This window comes from Bos javanicus, chromosome 9 (genome assembly GCF_032452875.1).
Source record: "Bos javanicus breed banteng chromosome 9, ARS-OSU_banteng_1.0, whole genome shotgun sequence".
NCBI lineage: Eukaryota > Metazoa > Chordata > Mammalia > Artiodactyla > Bovidae > Bos > Bos javanicus.
In genome coordinates, this window is record NC_083876.1 from 94,676,435 (window position 1) to 94,693,580 (window position 17,146).

The 17,146-nt window shown below is 42.3% G+C and overlaps 1 protein-coding gene across 4 annotated transcripts in view; it reads right to left on the reverse strand.

Annotated features, from left to right (window-relative positions):
* Nucleotides 1-5,330: 5,330 nt before the first annotated feature.
* Nucleotides 5,331-17,146, reverse strand: part of SERAC1 (serine active site containing 1) — a 52,375-nt gene continuing 40,559 nt past the window's right edge. For all 4 annotated transcript variants that reach the window (XM_061428428.1, XM_061428427.1, XM_061428429.1 and 1 more), the window contains 7 exons: nt 15,079-15,229; nt 13,853-13,994; nt 12,771-12,865; nt 11,152-11,249; nt 9,774-9,956; nt 8,286-8,429; nt 5,331-6,643 (listed from right to left, as the gene is read on the reverse strand). In XM_061428428.1, coding sequence (XP_061284412.1) covers nt 6,507-6,643; nt 8,286-8,429; nt 9,774-9,956; nt 11,152-11,249; nt 12,771-12,865; nt 13,853-13,994; nt 15,079-15,229 — 950 coding nt within the window. In that variant the 3' untranslated portion in view covers nt 5,331-6,506. The remainder of the gene's footprint in view (nt 6,644-8,285; nt 8,430-9,773; nt 9,957-11,151; nt 11,250-12,770; nt 12,866-13,852; nt 13,995-15,078; nt 15,230-17,146) is intronic.

Here is a 17,146-nt window from a genome sequence, read left to right on the forward strand (position 1 = left end):
GTTTATTTTTATTTTATGTCAGTTTTTAAAACATTTTTAATGAATGTTAACTTAAAATCTTTCATTTGCACCCTTTTCTGGTTTTGTTATTTTCCTAATTTCTTAAAGCTCATACTGGGTTTCATTATTTTTAGTCTTGCTTAACAATAAAGACATTTAAAGTTATATATTTTACCGATTGTAGCTTTAAATGCACCCTACACATATTGGCATAAAAGAGTCTCATTTTCATTAATTTCTAGATTGCAGTTTGCTTTTTTTTTTTTTTTTAAAGAACTACGCTTCCCTTATTTTGTATGTGTGGCTGTTCTGGGTCTGTGCTGCTGTGCAGGCTTTTTTTTTTCTGGTTGTGGAAAGCAGGGGCTGCTCTCTGGTTGTGGCTTGTGGATTTCCGTTTGCAGGAGCTTCTGTTGTTGTGGCGCGCAGGCTCTGGGCACGCGGGCTTCACTCCCTGCGGCACATGGGCTCAGCAGTGTGGCTAGCAGGCTCCAGAACACAGGCTTAATAGTTGTGGTGCATGGGCTTAGTTGCTCCATCTTTCCAACCCAAGGACCAAACCCACATCTCTTGCATTGGCAGGTGGATTCTTTACCACTGAGCCACCAGAGAAGCCCTGTAATTTGCTTTTATTTTCTCTTTGGTTCAAGGGAGACTGCAGTTTTCCAGTAGTTAAGAGTTTGGCACTGTAAAATGGTTTCTTCCTAATAAGCTGAAACTCCAGTACTTTGGCCACCTCATGCGAAGAGTTGACTCATTGGAAAAGACTCTGATGCTGGGAGGGATTGCGGGCAGGAAGAGAAGGGGACGACAGAGGATGAGATAGCTGGATGGCATCACTGACTCGATGGACGTGAGTCTGAGTGAACTCCGGGAGTTGGTGATGGACAGGGAGGCCTGGCGTGCTGCGATTCATGGGGTTGCAAAGAGTCGGACATGACTGAGCGACTGAACTGAACTGAACTGACTGAATTTTACTGGATTATGACCTGAGAATATGGCCTAGAAAAACATCTACCGTATGTCATTGTATATGCGTGCATGTGTGCTCCGTCATGCTGATTCTCAGTAACCCCGAAGACTGCAGCCTGCCGGGCTCCTCTGTCCACGGAATTTTCCAGGCAAAAATACTGGAGTGGGTTGCCATTTCCTGCTCCAGGATATCTTTCCCATTCACAGATCAACCCCTCATCTCTTGCATTGGCAGGCAAATTCTTTACCACGGAGCCACCTGGGAAGCCCATGTCAGTGTTAAGTATCAAGCTTAATTTACCTGAAATTAATCTAAGAGGATGGAACTAGAACTGATTAACAATATTCCCTGAGCTCCTCCAGGTTTGAGCATGTTGATCCATTACTTTGGTACCCATGTCAAGGGCAATTCAACTGAACACAATTCTTTCTTTCCAACATCACTCTTTTCTAACATGAGGGCGTTTTATTCATTTTGGGGTTTTTGTTTGCACCTTAAAATGCAGTGTTTTCATTCCTCTTTTTTTTTTTTTTTTGTATGCCAGGATTTGGTCAATAACCAAACTTGCCAAAAAACACATCTAGGTCCCTATTCTCTGAGTTTATGTTGACTGTGTCTGTCTATTACCTTGTAGTTGAATGGTGACTTAACTGTTATCTTCTAATTAATTTTCCTTCTGCATTCATTGTGGTTCTGCAACCGTTAAGCAAAACCTCTATTAGGAAGAGGATTTTCATCCGTGTCTCTCCCGTTCTTTAATGTGGTTTCTGCTGTATCCTGTAATTGTCTTGATTGGGTTTCCAATTTCTCAATCTCTTTTTCCCTTGTTCATCATTCTTTGTATTCTTCAAGGATTACATTTCCTTTTATAATGGGATCTTCAGCCATCAGTATATATAAAACTTGGTTTGCTTTCTTAAGTATCATGCCATTTCATCTTATGTATAATAAACTTCATCCAGACAAACTTGCCCTGCTAAATGGAGGGTGAACTCTCCCCCACCTTATCGGAAGCTGCTTCCTGTTCATCCCTGCTTGATGTTACTGCTCATCCCCTCTTCATTTATCTGAGTGTGGGAAGGGGCAAGGGTTATCCCCATAGTACCCCTGGGGAGAGCTTTGTACTATCTTTGTTTAAAGATCTGGCCTCTCCCACTTCTTTTGAGGATTTCTGGCCTCTCCCACTTCTTTTGAGGATTTGTTAATGGCTATCCTGGGATTCACTTCCCCTGGACTCTTATCCTCTGTCCCATGTTGTTGTCGTCGTCCAGTCGCTCAGTCGTGTCTGACTCTTGGCAGCCCCATGGACTGCAGCTCGGCAGGCTTCCCTATTTTTCACCATCTCCTGGAGCTTGCTCAGACTCATCTCCAGAGTCAGTGATGCCATCCAACCATCTCATCCTCTGCCGTCCCCTTCTCCTGCCTTCAATCTTTCCCAGCATCAGGGTCTTTTCCAATGAGTGAGCTCTTAGCATCAGGTGGCCAAAGTATTGGAACTTACCAGTCCCATAAGGGCTTCAGAAAACAAAGCCTGGCTGATTCTGCCTCCCCTATCACCCACGTTTACATGTCCAATTATAGAGGTTTCCAACCTCAAGGTTTATTCCTTAACTTTGCTCAAGACCACCTTCCTCTTTTTTTCTACAAAATAGAGAACTGTTATCACAGTTCTCAAGACTGTATTAATCTTGAGATCAACCTTCTTCCCTAATATCACTTATTTTTTCCTAGCTACCATTTTTCAAAGTTAATGACATTTTTTTTAGTTGCTGTGAATTATTTTCCACTTTTCCTTTTTCTTCCCCCTCCTTTTAATGAGCTACTGAGGGAGAGAAATTCTAAGATCAGCTTGGAAGTCCTAGACTACCCACTACTGTGATGTTTTGTCAGTTCTTAATGTTTTAAACATTCTATGAAAACCCTGCAATGCACACGCATAGGTTTTAAAATAAAACCCGGGCTTAACCTTTGCTCTCACTAGCTCTGAGACTCTGGGCCAGTTTTATGACTATTTTAATGCTGAGTTTTCCTATCTCTAAAATATGGCTAAATCTACCTTGTATTCTTATATAAGGGGCTTCCCAAGTGGCTTAGTGGTTAAGAAAATGCCTGCCAATAAAGGAGATGCAGGTTTAATCCTTGGGTCAGGAAGATCCCCAGAGAAGGGAATGGCTACCTACTCCAGTATTCTTGCTTGAGAAATCCCATGGACAGAGGAACCTGACAGGCTACAGTCCATGAGGTCACAGAGTCAGACATAACTGAGCGCACATTCTTATATAAAGCAACACTTGGTGCATAAGTATTCAAAACATGTTCACTGAATTACAGTTCTATTTTATCAGTAGGATGAGGACCAATTAGTCCAAACGTGAAAATCAGAATCAGAGACTGGGCAATAGAAATGGAAAAGGATTCTGGGACCCTTGGAAGAGAGAGGACAGCATCTGATAGTAATCCTGTGTGGGGAGGAGAAGTCCACTGAAAAAGGTCCTGCTTGAATGAAAAGTAATGAACTGTCTGAAACAGAAACAGGAGAGATGGACTCGATGGAGAATAAACACTGAAATTCTTAGGAGCTTTCAAAGTGTTAATTTTTTAATTAAAAGTTAATTTATTGAACATGCTTAAATTTTTTTCACGGACATAATTTTTATACCAAATGTCAATAAAAACCAAACCAAACATTAACATATTAAATATTACAAAGATGTGAAAATTCAGGAGGGTATGCCCAAAACTCAAATTTTAGGAATTAGAAGTAATTTGAGGGGCATCATAAATTATGAACCAAGCTCAAGAGACTCATTACTGTATTATCGTGTGGCCTTTCTCAACAGGAAGTCTGGCAGCACCCAACACCACGGGCATGCCCACTGAGCCGAGGGCCACATCCTCCACTATATTCCGGCTGTCGGTGTAACCTTGGCTGAATGGCTGAGCCAGCGTCGAGAAAGGTATCCTGATGCTCCACGAGCAGTCTCTTTCTGTGGCAACATTTACACGCTGGAGCACAGGGGGCTCGGTGCCCTCGACTTTTAGGGTTGACAGTAAAACCGGAAAGAAGTGATGGGGGTGTAGATGAGAAGAACTAGCTTTCCATAGTCATCTGAATTGTGTTTACAGCGTGCTTTCAGGAGTCTGCTCTCTAACACGCCTGTACTGTTTATTTCCTTCTGGGTGAATCATTTAAAGCGACTTTTCACATGAGGGGAAAGGTAGTCGAAACTTCTCCCGAAATCCTCTCCCAGAGAGGACATTTAAACAAGGCTGACTGAGCTAGAACCATTTTATTGATGGTCTAAGTTTAAAACTGTTTCAAACGTGTTATGTTTTCATATGTTGTGTTCTTAAGAGTTTTTCAGGTGGTGATTATTTTAAAAATATTATTGACTTAAATCTCACAAGACTGAAGTAAATCTGTGAATATCATATCCACTTCATGAATAAACAGAAATGGTGGCTTGCCTGAGAAACTATAGTAATTCAGCAGTACACTGGATCTCTCTGCTAGACCTTATTTTTAAAGCACAGCTATAATAGCTATATCGAGATTTTATGAAGTGGAGTTTCATTCTATTACTCCACGTTAATGAACAGATGTTCCAACCATGGTTTATCTGCCATGGTTCATGGAAAACAAACAAAACAAAAAAGAACCAAACATACCTACACCTCTACCCTGTGATCCCATTAGCTAGTTTACTGCTGACAGCTAACCAGCACATTCTCTGTAGCAGGATAATAAGATAAGTCAAGTCACTTGTTAAGATCATTGCATAATTAAACAATTAGATGTTGTTAGGGTTTATGGCTGACCCCTGTCTACCTTCAGATGCTGTACTTGTTTTAGCTTTTGACTATCCCATTCTACAAATGGCCATCATTTTCAAAATGGTAAACATAAGCTTAACATGACTTAGCAATTCCACTCCTAGTATATACCCAAGAGAATGTAAAACATCTCCACAAAAAAACTTGTACATGAATGTTCACAGCAGCATTATTCATAATAGCCCCAACATGGAAAGGACCTAAATGTCCATCAACTGATGAACGGGTAAGCAAATGTGGTACATCCATGCAGTAGAATGTTATTTGCCATAAAATAACAACAAAGCACTACATATATGCATGTTATATCACGGATGAGACTTGAAAACGTTATGCTCCAGGAAAGAAGCTAGGGACTCCCACAGTAGTCCAGTGGCTAAGACACTGTGCTCCCATTGCAGGGGGGCCCAGGTTTGATCCCTAGTCAGGGAACTAGATCCCACATCTCAACTGAAGATGCTACATACCACAACTAAAACAAACAAATAAACAAACGTTAAAAAAGAAAGGAAGAAGCCACATAAGATTCCATTCCATTCCATTGTAAGATTCCATTTATAATGAAATGTCCATAACAGACAAATCCATAGAGACCAAAAGATCAGTGTTTATCAGGGGTTGGGGCAGAGCAGAGGAAGAGTGGTTGCTGGTGAGTATGGGGTTATTTGGGGGGATGATGAAATGTTCTGCAATTACATAGTGGTCATGGTCGCACAACTGTAACTACTCCAAAAATCCATGAGCTATACATTTAAAACTGAATTTTACGGTATGTGAATTATTTTTCAATAATTACTTTTCAATTATTTTTCAAAAAGTCATCAATATTATTTCCTATTTCTCACATGCTGGAGACAATTAATAGCACTTCCAAATGAGCAAGAAGGAAAGGTATATTTTATTTTGCTAAAGTGAATCTGAGAATCTTGATACTAACTATTGCTAATACGTGTATTGGCTTAGAATAGTCTTATCTCACACTCTGATCAATAATGGATTTATTCTTCTTATCTGAGAAAAATTAAAAGTATAGGGAGCTACAGTCTGGAAGGAATTATTATAGGCTAGAACTCTTTGAAAAATAAAAATACTTGTTCTCAGCAATATGAAAATGAAAACTTACCAGGAACTGACCCATGGATGACAAGAGGTAAAACAAAGCCACCACGTTAGACAAAGGTTTACACTGACAAAGTTTTAAAATTTACAGCACATGGAAATCCAGACCCAAAACAGAGTCTTGAAGGTCCTAGTTCCTGCTCTCTCCACTTTAGGTTCCCTCCGAGAGGCATTTCTACGGTAAGCTGGTGATGGCTCTCCCTGCAGAAGTCACCCGTGCCGCTCCCAGCATTCGCCGGGGATGGCCACAGATGGCCAAAGTCACAGGTCACGTGCTCTGCAGCCACAGCAGCTTGCTCCCTACCACCAGGGACAATGCTGCACAAAGTAAAGTGACGCACAGGAAGTTGTTTTTTACTCAAAACAGTGCAGTCTAGCCTCCCTTCAGTCCAGTCTAGCCTCCCTTCAGTCTTGACCGCCCCTTTCACGTTCGTGTTTCACACAACAGTGGTCTGCTGCCTGCGACGCACTCCAAGCCGCCTGGATGCCACAAGGACTATGTCTGCATGATTGAGTAGAGCTTAAAAAAAGAACAGCACGCTTCTTGCACTGTGTTCGCGTATGAAAAGGGAAAAGACGGTTGTCAGTTTTCCAGGTCTTTGGCTAAAGCGTCACGGATGAACTGTAAGGTACGCTGGTACAAAAAAGCATCCTTTTTCTTTGGCTTACAAATGTTCAGATGGTTAACATCCACAGGAATTAGATCTCCAAGGCCTAGATCTAAAGAAAACAGAAATGTCAATAAAGTCTAGGTAAAAATATAAGCTGCCCCCGTCAACAGGGAAAGAGACCACCAGATGGGTAGATGTAAATGTCAAGTTGGTTGTGACAGAGATCTCTAAAAGATAAAGGAACTTAAAGTTTGACTAGCTAAATGGTATGTGCCTACTCATGAGAGGACGGAGTCTTAGGCAGTGCCCTCATATGCCTATGCTTTTCTCATCAATTCTGCATATGTGTGCACTGCCTGCTTCCTGATCTAACAGTGAGCTGTGCCAGAGCACTGTCATCTTCAAAGCCTTTATACACTGCAGGCTGTTCCTAAGTTACCCCACACTTCTGTGAACCACTTCTTTTTCTAGAGTTAATGTGAGAAACTCGATAGTGAGCTCCCTTGCCCGATGAAAAGAATGGGAACGTCTCACACAGAATCCTTTCTATGCCCAGACCCTCCATGCTCACTCTACCAGGGAAGGCGATGACATGGTGCTTGGGAGACCTGGGTGAGTTTTTCATGTTTCAACCTAGCCAAGTCCACCTCCTGGGCATGCCAGGAGGTACTAGTGAGGCCAGCCTGGTGAGCAAGTGCAGGTGGAGGTTATGAAGGAAGTAAGGCCAGCTGGTGACACAGAAGAAGGGGTGGACAGAGTTACAGCAAGGCTATGTCACTGCCAGCAGCTGGCCCACCATACTGATTCTGCTTTAAGCTTCCAAAGTCGTCATAAAAAACAAACAAAAAGCCACTGTTCTTTGAACTCTTTAGGTTCTTCAACTACCAAACAGCAACCCCTCACTTCATGACATATTACTTTAAGGTAAAGTCTCTTCAGGTTCCACTACAGGGTATCAAGCCTTTTTCATTTTACTTAGATAATAACTAACGCAGCAGGAGAGAAGGCCCATCGGCAGGCACTCCGGATACGCTCCACGCCTGGCTGCCCGGAGCCCGCAGTGCCACCAGGACAGCACCTGATTCAGCCTCTGAGGCGATCAGAAGAGTTTGACGAGCAAACTCAAGAGTTAGCCGGATGAGGGGAAAGCATTTCAGGGAGTGGAGTGTCCATGCTGTTTACTATGCACAGAGAAACAGAGGAGGCTGCAAGGAGAATGGAGATTTGAGCCCTGCCCGCAAGGAGCCTTACATGGGCTACAGGAGTGGGTACTGGCCATGTCCCTCATCCCAGGAGCAGGAAGAGACTTTACACTAGTTTTTTTCCTTTCAAATCTTTGTTGCTTGAATATTCCCCATGTACCCTCCATTTATTTACTAAGCATCCATGCCTTTAGTAGATTTAAAGGCTCCTGAAGGTGGCTATCAGTCTGTTAAATGAAATACTCCTTTTGATTGGGCTGATAGAAAAGTTCTGGATTCTTACCTGAAGGCAGCAGCTTTCAGTGTGGAAGCTAACACAGCGTTAGCCAGTTAACCTATGCCGTCTAATCAGTTAAATCAAAGCAGGCGAGGAAATGCCAAGGTTAAATGTTTGCCGAGAAATTTTAATCTGTGGCTTAACAGAGTAACAGAATCTAAATCTTCATAAAGCTGTCTTCTAAAAACTGAGAAACTGAATCTAAAAGCTGACGTTTATGATGACCACCTACCAGGAATCTAAGGTCAAACAAGTTTCAAAAGAGTGAATACCTGCCGAGTCCAGGGGCACCACGTGGAGCTTAATCATGCTACCGATGTAGGTTGGTAGTGTTTCTACAAAACTCAGCACCTGGAAGTTTTTGTCTTTTGCAAACTCCAGAAAGTCGTCCTGTAGTGTTTTAAGGGCAGGAGAATCTGTAGAATTATAGAGAATGAGAACATGACAAGTCCTGTGTATCTAGTTCATAATAAAATGCAGCAGCCTTGTGAATTTCGGGAGGAAATTAGGTTCTGATTCAAGATAGTGGCTTAGTTTCTTCACTTCCTAAGGAGCCATGAAGATGAGAGTAAAGGGCTAAAACCATGCGAGAACTGAGGAGCCGGTAGCAACAGCAGCAGCAGTTTCTCACGTTACTGGCTGAGAGGAAGCAGTGCCAGGGCAGTGTGGTATGTAGGACGGAGGGTCCTGCAGTGTGCTGGCGGACACACCTGCGTGCATCCTGAAACACCTCTCACCAGCAGAGCCTGTGTGTAGTCACAGAGTGCCTGTCCCCCACCCTCAGATAAGAAAAGGGCAACCAAGAGGCGCCAGATCTCAGGAAAGCCTGCCACCGGAGAGAGACCTGGCGAGCAGACAGAAAACCTGAGCACAGGAGACACTTAAAAACAAAACCTCTGGTATCTTTAGGATGATTTCAAAAGAAAATGGATCACAGAAGAAAGCTGCTGGAAAATAAAATTTGACTGCAAAAAATAAAATTCACCAGAAGGTTTCAAGGTAAAGTCCAATAACTCTCCATAAAGCAGAAAAAAGAACATCTGAGCAAAAGGACAACGGCATATTAAGGCTTAGGCCAGGGGTCCCAAAATTCTCATAGCAGGTGTTCCAGAGAGAGAGAAGATGCTCATTAACCCAAAATAAATATAATGCCTTATAGTTAACATGGTGAATATCTTTAAAGCTCATGTATATTTTAATAGTTGATTTTCCAAACCTGTGGGAAAAAACAGTTCATTGGTAATTTGGAATAACACTTAACGCAGAACATTATGTATCTCTTAAAATTGTAAATATTTAAGATAGTATTAAAATTGTTGTATTTCTTGAGAAAATAATGTGTGCTAAAAAAAATGTGCTAAGTTGCTTTAGTGGTATCTGACTCTTTGAGACCCTAATGATCACAGCCCTTTAGGCTCCTCTGTCCGTGGGATTCTCCAGGCAAGAACACTGGAGTGGGTTGTCATTTCCTTCTCTAGGGGATCTTTCCTACCCAGGGATCGAACCCGTGGTTCTTATGTCTCCTGCATTGGCCGGTGGGTTCTTTACTACTAGCACCACCTGAGAAAATAATGCTAAGAAGAAAAAGGGATGGTATCAAAGAAAAATTCACCCCAAACTAAAAGTTTTCCATGATAGTCTAAACACAACTAATATAGAAAGAGTAAAGTGAGGTAATCTGGGTCAAGTCAGAAACTGTCTCCTCCTCCTATATACTGGTGTTAACACAATGCCAATTTTCTTCTGAAAGAAAGAATTACCTTTGCTGAGTTCTTTGACTTCCAAAGAGGGAAAGAGAAGATAGCGAATATTAACAGAGTATTCAGCCAGATGGGATCCATGATGAGGGACGCTATAAAAAATTATTCCTCTGGTATTGTTTATAATAGTATTCATTTCTGGCTTCTTCGAGGCTTCCAACAGCATCTTTTTGACAAGAAGACCTAGTTATAGAGAAGGGAAAAAAAAAATGTGTAAGCTAGTTTCCTTCGCAAACAAGAATACAGAAAGAGATGCTTTCTTTAAAAAAGCTGAAACAATTGTTCTCTGTAGTCCAACAAGCAAGGCCTTAAAATATTAACACTTAGTCATGCTCCTAAGCCTCTAAAATCTGTAGCACAAGACTGCACACAGGTGAGATTCTAGAAACTGTTTGTAAGACAGCTCTTACTTCACAGGACGCCCTCTCCCAGAGAAGAAGGTCAGGCATTGCACGCTGAGTGCCCATCAAGGCGGTGAGTATGCGTGGCCAACCCCCACCCTAACCCACAGTAGCCCACTAACCACCACTCCATTAAGACAGTACTAAGATTAAAAAACACAGACTCTCATATCGTGGGAAAAACAAAGCTGCTGTGGGAGAATGCACCTAGGAATGCACCTTCTCTTCTGTCCCCCAACCTGTGCTTAGAGCTGACAGGGAAACCCAAGGTAACATGGAGGGGAACAGTGGGTCTCTGAGAAAGTGTTACATCCACCTTTCGGTGCAGACACAGAGCCAGCAATCCTGAGCATTTCATCAGATAAACTAAGCCAGGAGCTGCACAAAGGCCCTCTGTGAGGTAGATGGTGAAAATTTAGAACTGGACTGGGGGAGAGGGTTGGGAGAAACAGGAGATGGGGCTAGCAAGCAAGCATAAGGACCGAAGAGCCGACCCCTGCGATCACACTGCCATCGTGGGCTCCAGCCAGGGGAAAGCAGGCCGGAAGGGGGCTGGGGCTGTGGGTACCGGAGCAACGACAGACTCTCAATGATGGTTGAGAAACAGGGAAGAAAGGGAGGGCCCTGGGACCAGCCATGTGTGCTGAGCAATATTTACAAGTCAGGCTTATACATGCCACGGACAGCTTCTGACATTTACTCATTATCACGCTTAATGCTTCATGAAAGCATTAAGTGGCAAACTCATTTGCTTCTTTTTAGTTTCTCATTTTTCTTTTTATATGATCTGTTACTAGTCGTCCCTTTCTAGAAAAACAAACAGCATGGAAGGAGAGTAGTCATTCTCAACCTCCGAGCTATCGCCAGAAACATTAATTCAGGGGAAAAGGGGCCACCATTACACAGCCGCAGAGACTTTGCTCAGCCTGCTGGCTGACGACTCACAGTGCTGGCTGGCAGCAGTGAAGCGCACTGACCTCCCATGCTGTGCGACACCCATACCACCGGCCTGTCCCCAACGCCAGCAGCTCTGAGCTTCCGCAGAAGTTCGTTGCTCCTGAACGCGATGGACTTCCTGAACAAAATGAGAACAGCAGGCATGACAGGACACTGTCGCTCTCCCCCACCCCCAGACTTTGCAGTCCATTCTTTAAAGCAAGAGCCTTTGTTCACTGTACCAATTCTACAGGCTACGTTTCGGAGTCAGGACCACCTCCATTCTCTCGGGTTGATCCCTGCAGTTGCTCATTCCCCATTTCTAACTTAGTTACGCTGGCGGAAGTGGACATCTTTACTAAACAAGCACTGTTCAGGCATCTAACATGTATCTGGCAATTTTCACGGGTCCAACTGCCCCCCCACCACACTTAGACTGTGCGTCCCCCTCTCAGTATGTGGCCTCACTGGAGACCACGTGGTCCCTTGCGAGTTCACCTGTGGAGTCAGCTATCACTGCTGTTTAGCTCTACTTGTATTTATGTTACAAACACTAAGCTTCCATCATTTTGGTTATATTCCTTAGAAACAGCACAAAGCTAATCAGAATCGAAGCATTCAAATACATATTTTTAAACTAGAAGGGAACTTTAAAGCTGTCTGGTCTAGTAGTTTTAAACTGTGTATCTGGAGAATCCTTTCTTTAAATAAAGGTGTATGAGCACTCGTCCGAATTAAGTGGGGAGGGAGCCCTGTGGACTTGTCCACTGACCCCTAGGCACCATTCCTCCAGCGTCTGGGTGGGGATCATTCAGAGATAACAGTTTGAGAACACTGATCAGACCAACCCCCTCCATTGGCAGATCAAACTTCCCAGACCAGTGAAATGACCTAAAGTGGCTGGTGAGTCAAAGGCAGAATTGGCTACAGTCTGGCTCCTGACACCCGGAAGTCGCGTGCTGTCTCCTGTACCTACAGTTGGACGAACGACGTACAAGTGACCGAAGGAGCCCACACGGCGCAACCTCTCTCGGCTGCCTTCAGGTGGTGTGCTCGGGAACACAAAAGCCAAAAGCCTCGTGTTTACTTCCAGGAGTTACGGAGACTGTGCTCCGAATCTGTGGTCCTTACTCAGTTCAGTTCAGTCGCTCAGTCGTGTCCGACTCTTTGCGACCCCATGGACTGCATCACGCCAGGCCTCCCTGTCCATCACTAACTCCCGGAGCTTACTCAAACTCATGTCCATTGAGTCGGTGATGCCATCCAACCATCTCATCCTTTGTTGTCCCCTTCTCCTCCCGCCTTCAATCTTTCCCACCATCAAGGTCTTTTCCAAGGAGTCAGTTCTTCGCATCAAGTGGCCAAAGTATTGGAGTTTCAGCTTCAGCATCAGTCCTTCCAACGAATATTCAGGACTGATTTCCTTTAGGGTGGACTTGTTGGATCTCCTTGCTGTGGTCCTTATTATGAGAGGAGTTTTAAGTGAACCATGTTAGGAACCCAACAGTAATACTCTAAGCCTTTGGTAGTTTCATTACTTATAGCTAACTGTCTCTAGAAGGAAGAGGGAAAAGGTTAAGAAGAAAATCCCCTGTGACATCAAAGACAAAATTCCCCTCCTTCCGGGCCACCTGTGGCCCAGCCCCTTCCCCTCTGTTACCTTTCTGTAGGGCACCTGGCTCTCCAGTCGCTGAGGCTGGTGTCGTACTCCACAGATATTATTCGGAGAGCAGGACAGTCTCTTGCTAACCACGACTATGTAAAATAAAAAGTACAATAGGACAAATATTAATTTCCACTATCCCACTTACTTCTTAGCACCTGAAATGTGTACCTGAAGGCCCCTTGTTAATACTGACAGCCAGTCAAAGACTGCATTGGAGTCAGGTGTGAAGGTGACCAGAAAAATGATCGCAGCATTTTATCTTTATATCACTGCTCGCAAAGGGATATCAGTATTTACAGCATAAGGTCTATGTAGGTGTTAAGAGTATGCTCAATTTTAATCTGCTATAGACAAAAGCAGGGCCTGGTTTTGGAGTCTAGATCAAATTGGCTTTTTGAAAGCATTTAATAGAAAGCTATGATCTCAGGACAGACAGAACAGAGTGACGGAGGTTAGAGATCCGATCTGAGAACTCAGAGATACTGATTAGAGTCACGGTTCTGTCTCCATGTTCCGGTGTCACCAGAGGGAGGGCGCCAACTATTCTTTCTGCTGATAAGCCTCGTGAAGGTGAATAAGCAGCAGTGGGACAAAGCCCCAGAAACTATACATATTTACAGCATAAATTTTCACCAAGCTTTAGATAAATTTCATTCAGTAAATTCATCCCAGCATTTAGGCTCTTTAGGAGAAATAATGTCAAAGAAATCCAAAGCAGAATTACTTCTTCAAAGTCTTTCTATTATAATTATTGAAATCACAGAACTAGTCAACTGTCATTAATATATTATTTACTGAATTATATTTTCAGTGTGAGTGAACTATTACTGGCCCTCACCCCTGTTTTTTTTCACTTAATTCACTTTGTATCATAGCGTGTACTCAACATTATACAACAGAGTGACAAGCCCAGCTGTTCATGTAACATACTGTAGGTGTCTCTAAGGGAAAGAAAAACTGCATGGAAAAAAATCCCAGTAGAAGGAGAAAAACAAGTCACAGTGAGGACCCAAAGGCTGGTGGCACAGCCGTGTGTCAGGATACGGGTGGCCCGCCGGAGGCAGCCGCTTCCTTACCTTGGGCCAACATGTTGTATACTTGGTTTCATCTTCTGAGACCTTTTCAGTTAAATCCTGATCATTGTCCTGCTGGCGCCACGTTTTGAATGCTGCTCCCATAAGGCCATGAATAAAAAGGACATCTGCTTTAATGGGCTGACTAATAGGCGGGAGAGAGTTTTGAAAAGAAGCAGAAAAAAGTGCATTATTACTTTGATAGCACAGCTGGCCAGGCAGACCAACCAAAATCAACTGTAATGCACTTAGAGATTAATGAAGTGACATGTCATAGATTACCCTCCAGAGAATTCCATGAGAATATTACACAAATCAATAAAAATATTTAAGACATTAAATAATATGCTAATGTAGTTTCAAACTCAGAGTGCACGAAAGAGATTCTTTTTACCAAGGTAAGTGATGTTTATCAGAAACAGAGCAAATGAGATTTTAAAGTAACTTTATTCTCTCTTTGTATATGACATTTTAAAAATTACAATAGCATATTACTTGCAAGCTATTTATAATACACACACAGTTATGCCACACATATAAAATACATTACCATATCACATTATTTACAAATGAGAATTAACCAGGCCATCTATTTTTCAAGTTGAAAAGAAGTTCTTGCTATTTTCTGAGGTATTATTTTTAAAGTACCTGACAAAAACCCAAGATATGTGTAATTTTTTTGTTGTGGTCCTTTTTATATTTATTGTCTTAGCAATGATACAGCTAGAAATAGTGGCCAGAAATAACCTGAGGAAGAAGCATGAGTCAGATGTATCATTACAGCCCATTCTGCCAGGCACCGGCCTTTATACTCGCCTAAGCCTTCTCCAGTCCCTTGAGTCCTAGGCCCAGGCTCATTTGGTGCCTGCATATAATAATGTCCTAGTCCCTCTTCATCCAGATCAGCCTCTATGACCCTAATCAGTCAATAACTTACATCTCCATGAAAAAGTGTAATGTAACAAAGATGAAATAGGCATCACAAAGTTTAAGTGAGACAAGTTATAAAAGGTGAATGCAGTCTTCCTAAAGGTAAGCCCTTGGTAGAAAATAACCCTGGTAACTTAGCTGGTTCCCATTCTTTGGTGAGTGCAGACTGTTTGGGTAAATGAGGTATCTGACGTATTTGTACGGGATTTCACTGGTCTAAATCGGGCAGAAGGCAGTTAGAATGTTAAGCCCTCCAGGCCCCAGGCTCCCGGCGACGGAGCGGCGCTGGGCCTTCTCACCTGGTCCGGTACTGCGGGTGCAGCACATACACGCCATCGTGGTACTTGTCTGGCACGGTCTCTCGGTCTAGGTTAGCCAGCGTTCTGGCGGCATGGGAGGCCTCCATGACGTGCTGAGACTTGATTGCTTCCGCCAGTATGGAAACCCAGCCTGGTGAAGAGAACAGACTCCCTAAATACCAGCCCCCATTGCTCTCAGACTGTTGAGAGGCTTCAGGCTAAAAAGGGTGGGAGGAGGGCAAACCTCTGCCTCTGTCTTCGAGGAAAAGCCTGACCGCCCCAATTCCATTCTTCCCTAAGGCCCTCTGGGTCCCACAACACAACGCCACGATGTCCCCAGCCATTTTTTTTTTTTTGTTTAGAAAATGTAACAAAAGTTGTAATTACTAGGGATGAGGTCATAAACTGTAAGAAAAGGTCCTATTTTGCTTTAGCAATGATTATTAAACTCAGTGAGTTAATACTAGTTATTTCATTCTGATTGGCAGTCAGATTAGCAGGCCTTGATATCCATGAGGAAGTTGTTTCTTAATTATGAACTTAAGACCTGAGGTTCAGAGGGAAAAAAATATTTTTTTAATTGAAGCATAGTGGATTTACAGTGTTGTGTTCATTTCTGTGTACAGCAAAGTAAGCCAGTTATACCTATAGCTATATATTCTTTTTCACATTCTCTTCCTTTATTGTTTATCTCAGGAGACTGAGTATAGTTCCCTATGCAATACGGTGGAACCTTGTTTATCCATTCTCTATATAACACTGGAAAAACTTTCTTAAAGGGAGACAAAGAAATACTGCCTGCAGTACCACTGCATTTCTTTTTGATGTTTTTGTGGTTTAAAAGTTACATAAGTATGTACATAAGTATGTATGAAAATCTACGCATGCGTGCACACATCACACGCAAAGACCTAAAAAGAGGCACCAAACTAACAAATAGCCACTACGTCTTAGGAGGGGAGGCAGTTGGGATTGGGGTGGGCTCTGTAAAGGTGGGTTTAATTTTTTGCTGTATCTGTGTTCTCCGAAGTATTTACAGTGAGAGTCTGCCCATGCATTATTTAATTTAAAATAAAATAGGACATGGGCTTTGAGGTCAGAGAGACTTGGGCATCCAATTTCTGTGCCCTGCTGACTTGCTATGGAGCCTCAGTCAAGTTACTTTGCTCCTTTGACCCAAAGGAAGGTTCTAATAATTAATCTAGATAAAAACTGCCATTACCAAGCCCAGCAGGTGCTCAATAGACAGCAGCTTGTCCTCATGTCCTCCTCCCACTTTCTGTGGCAAAGTGTTGAGAATCACTGTGATGATAGGAGGCCATTATTTACTAATCCAGAAGAAATTTCAGACCCAACAATTTTTTAAACAATATTCTAATTTTAAAGAAAACCCTCTTCAAAGTCTGTTGTAGAATGCTTTATAATAAATAATGTTTTAAAATTCTACCTAGAGAGATACACAAGTTTGTTACTGGTATGTACAAAAATATGGCTTCGTTTTTAATGGAGTCACAAGAAAGGTAACAGTAGAGAGAGCGTGGCACAAGCCATTTCTACAGCATTCTTCAGTTGACAAAGTATTTTAACAAGGCCTGCAATGTTTCACCTTTATAAACCATCAACTGCTCCTTGGGAAACTTGTGTCTTTCTTATATATTTACTGTTTTTAAATTATATAATCTCTGAATATATTTTAATTGTAAAAATGAACAAAAACAGCATTTAAAAATGAACTCTAGCATCCCCATCATTTCCCAATTCTCATTATATCCTCAGAAGTAACCAAAGTTAAAAGTCTGGTAGATACCCTTCCAAACCTTTTTAAAAATTCAACTACATACCAATAATTTATACATATATCCTAGCTCCATATACTTTTATTTTTGCTAAATGGAATTATCCTGTTCCTACTGTCCAGTGAGTTGATTTTATACTTTAGCCATGTACACAGATCAAATACCAATAATGAAATTGAATCAGTAACAATAGTAATAATAATAAACTCCCAACAAACAAAAGTCCAGGACAAGATGGCTTCACAGGCGAATCCTACCAAACATTTAGAGAA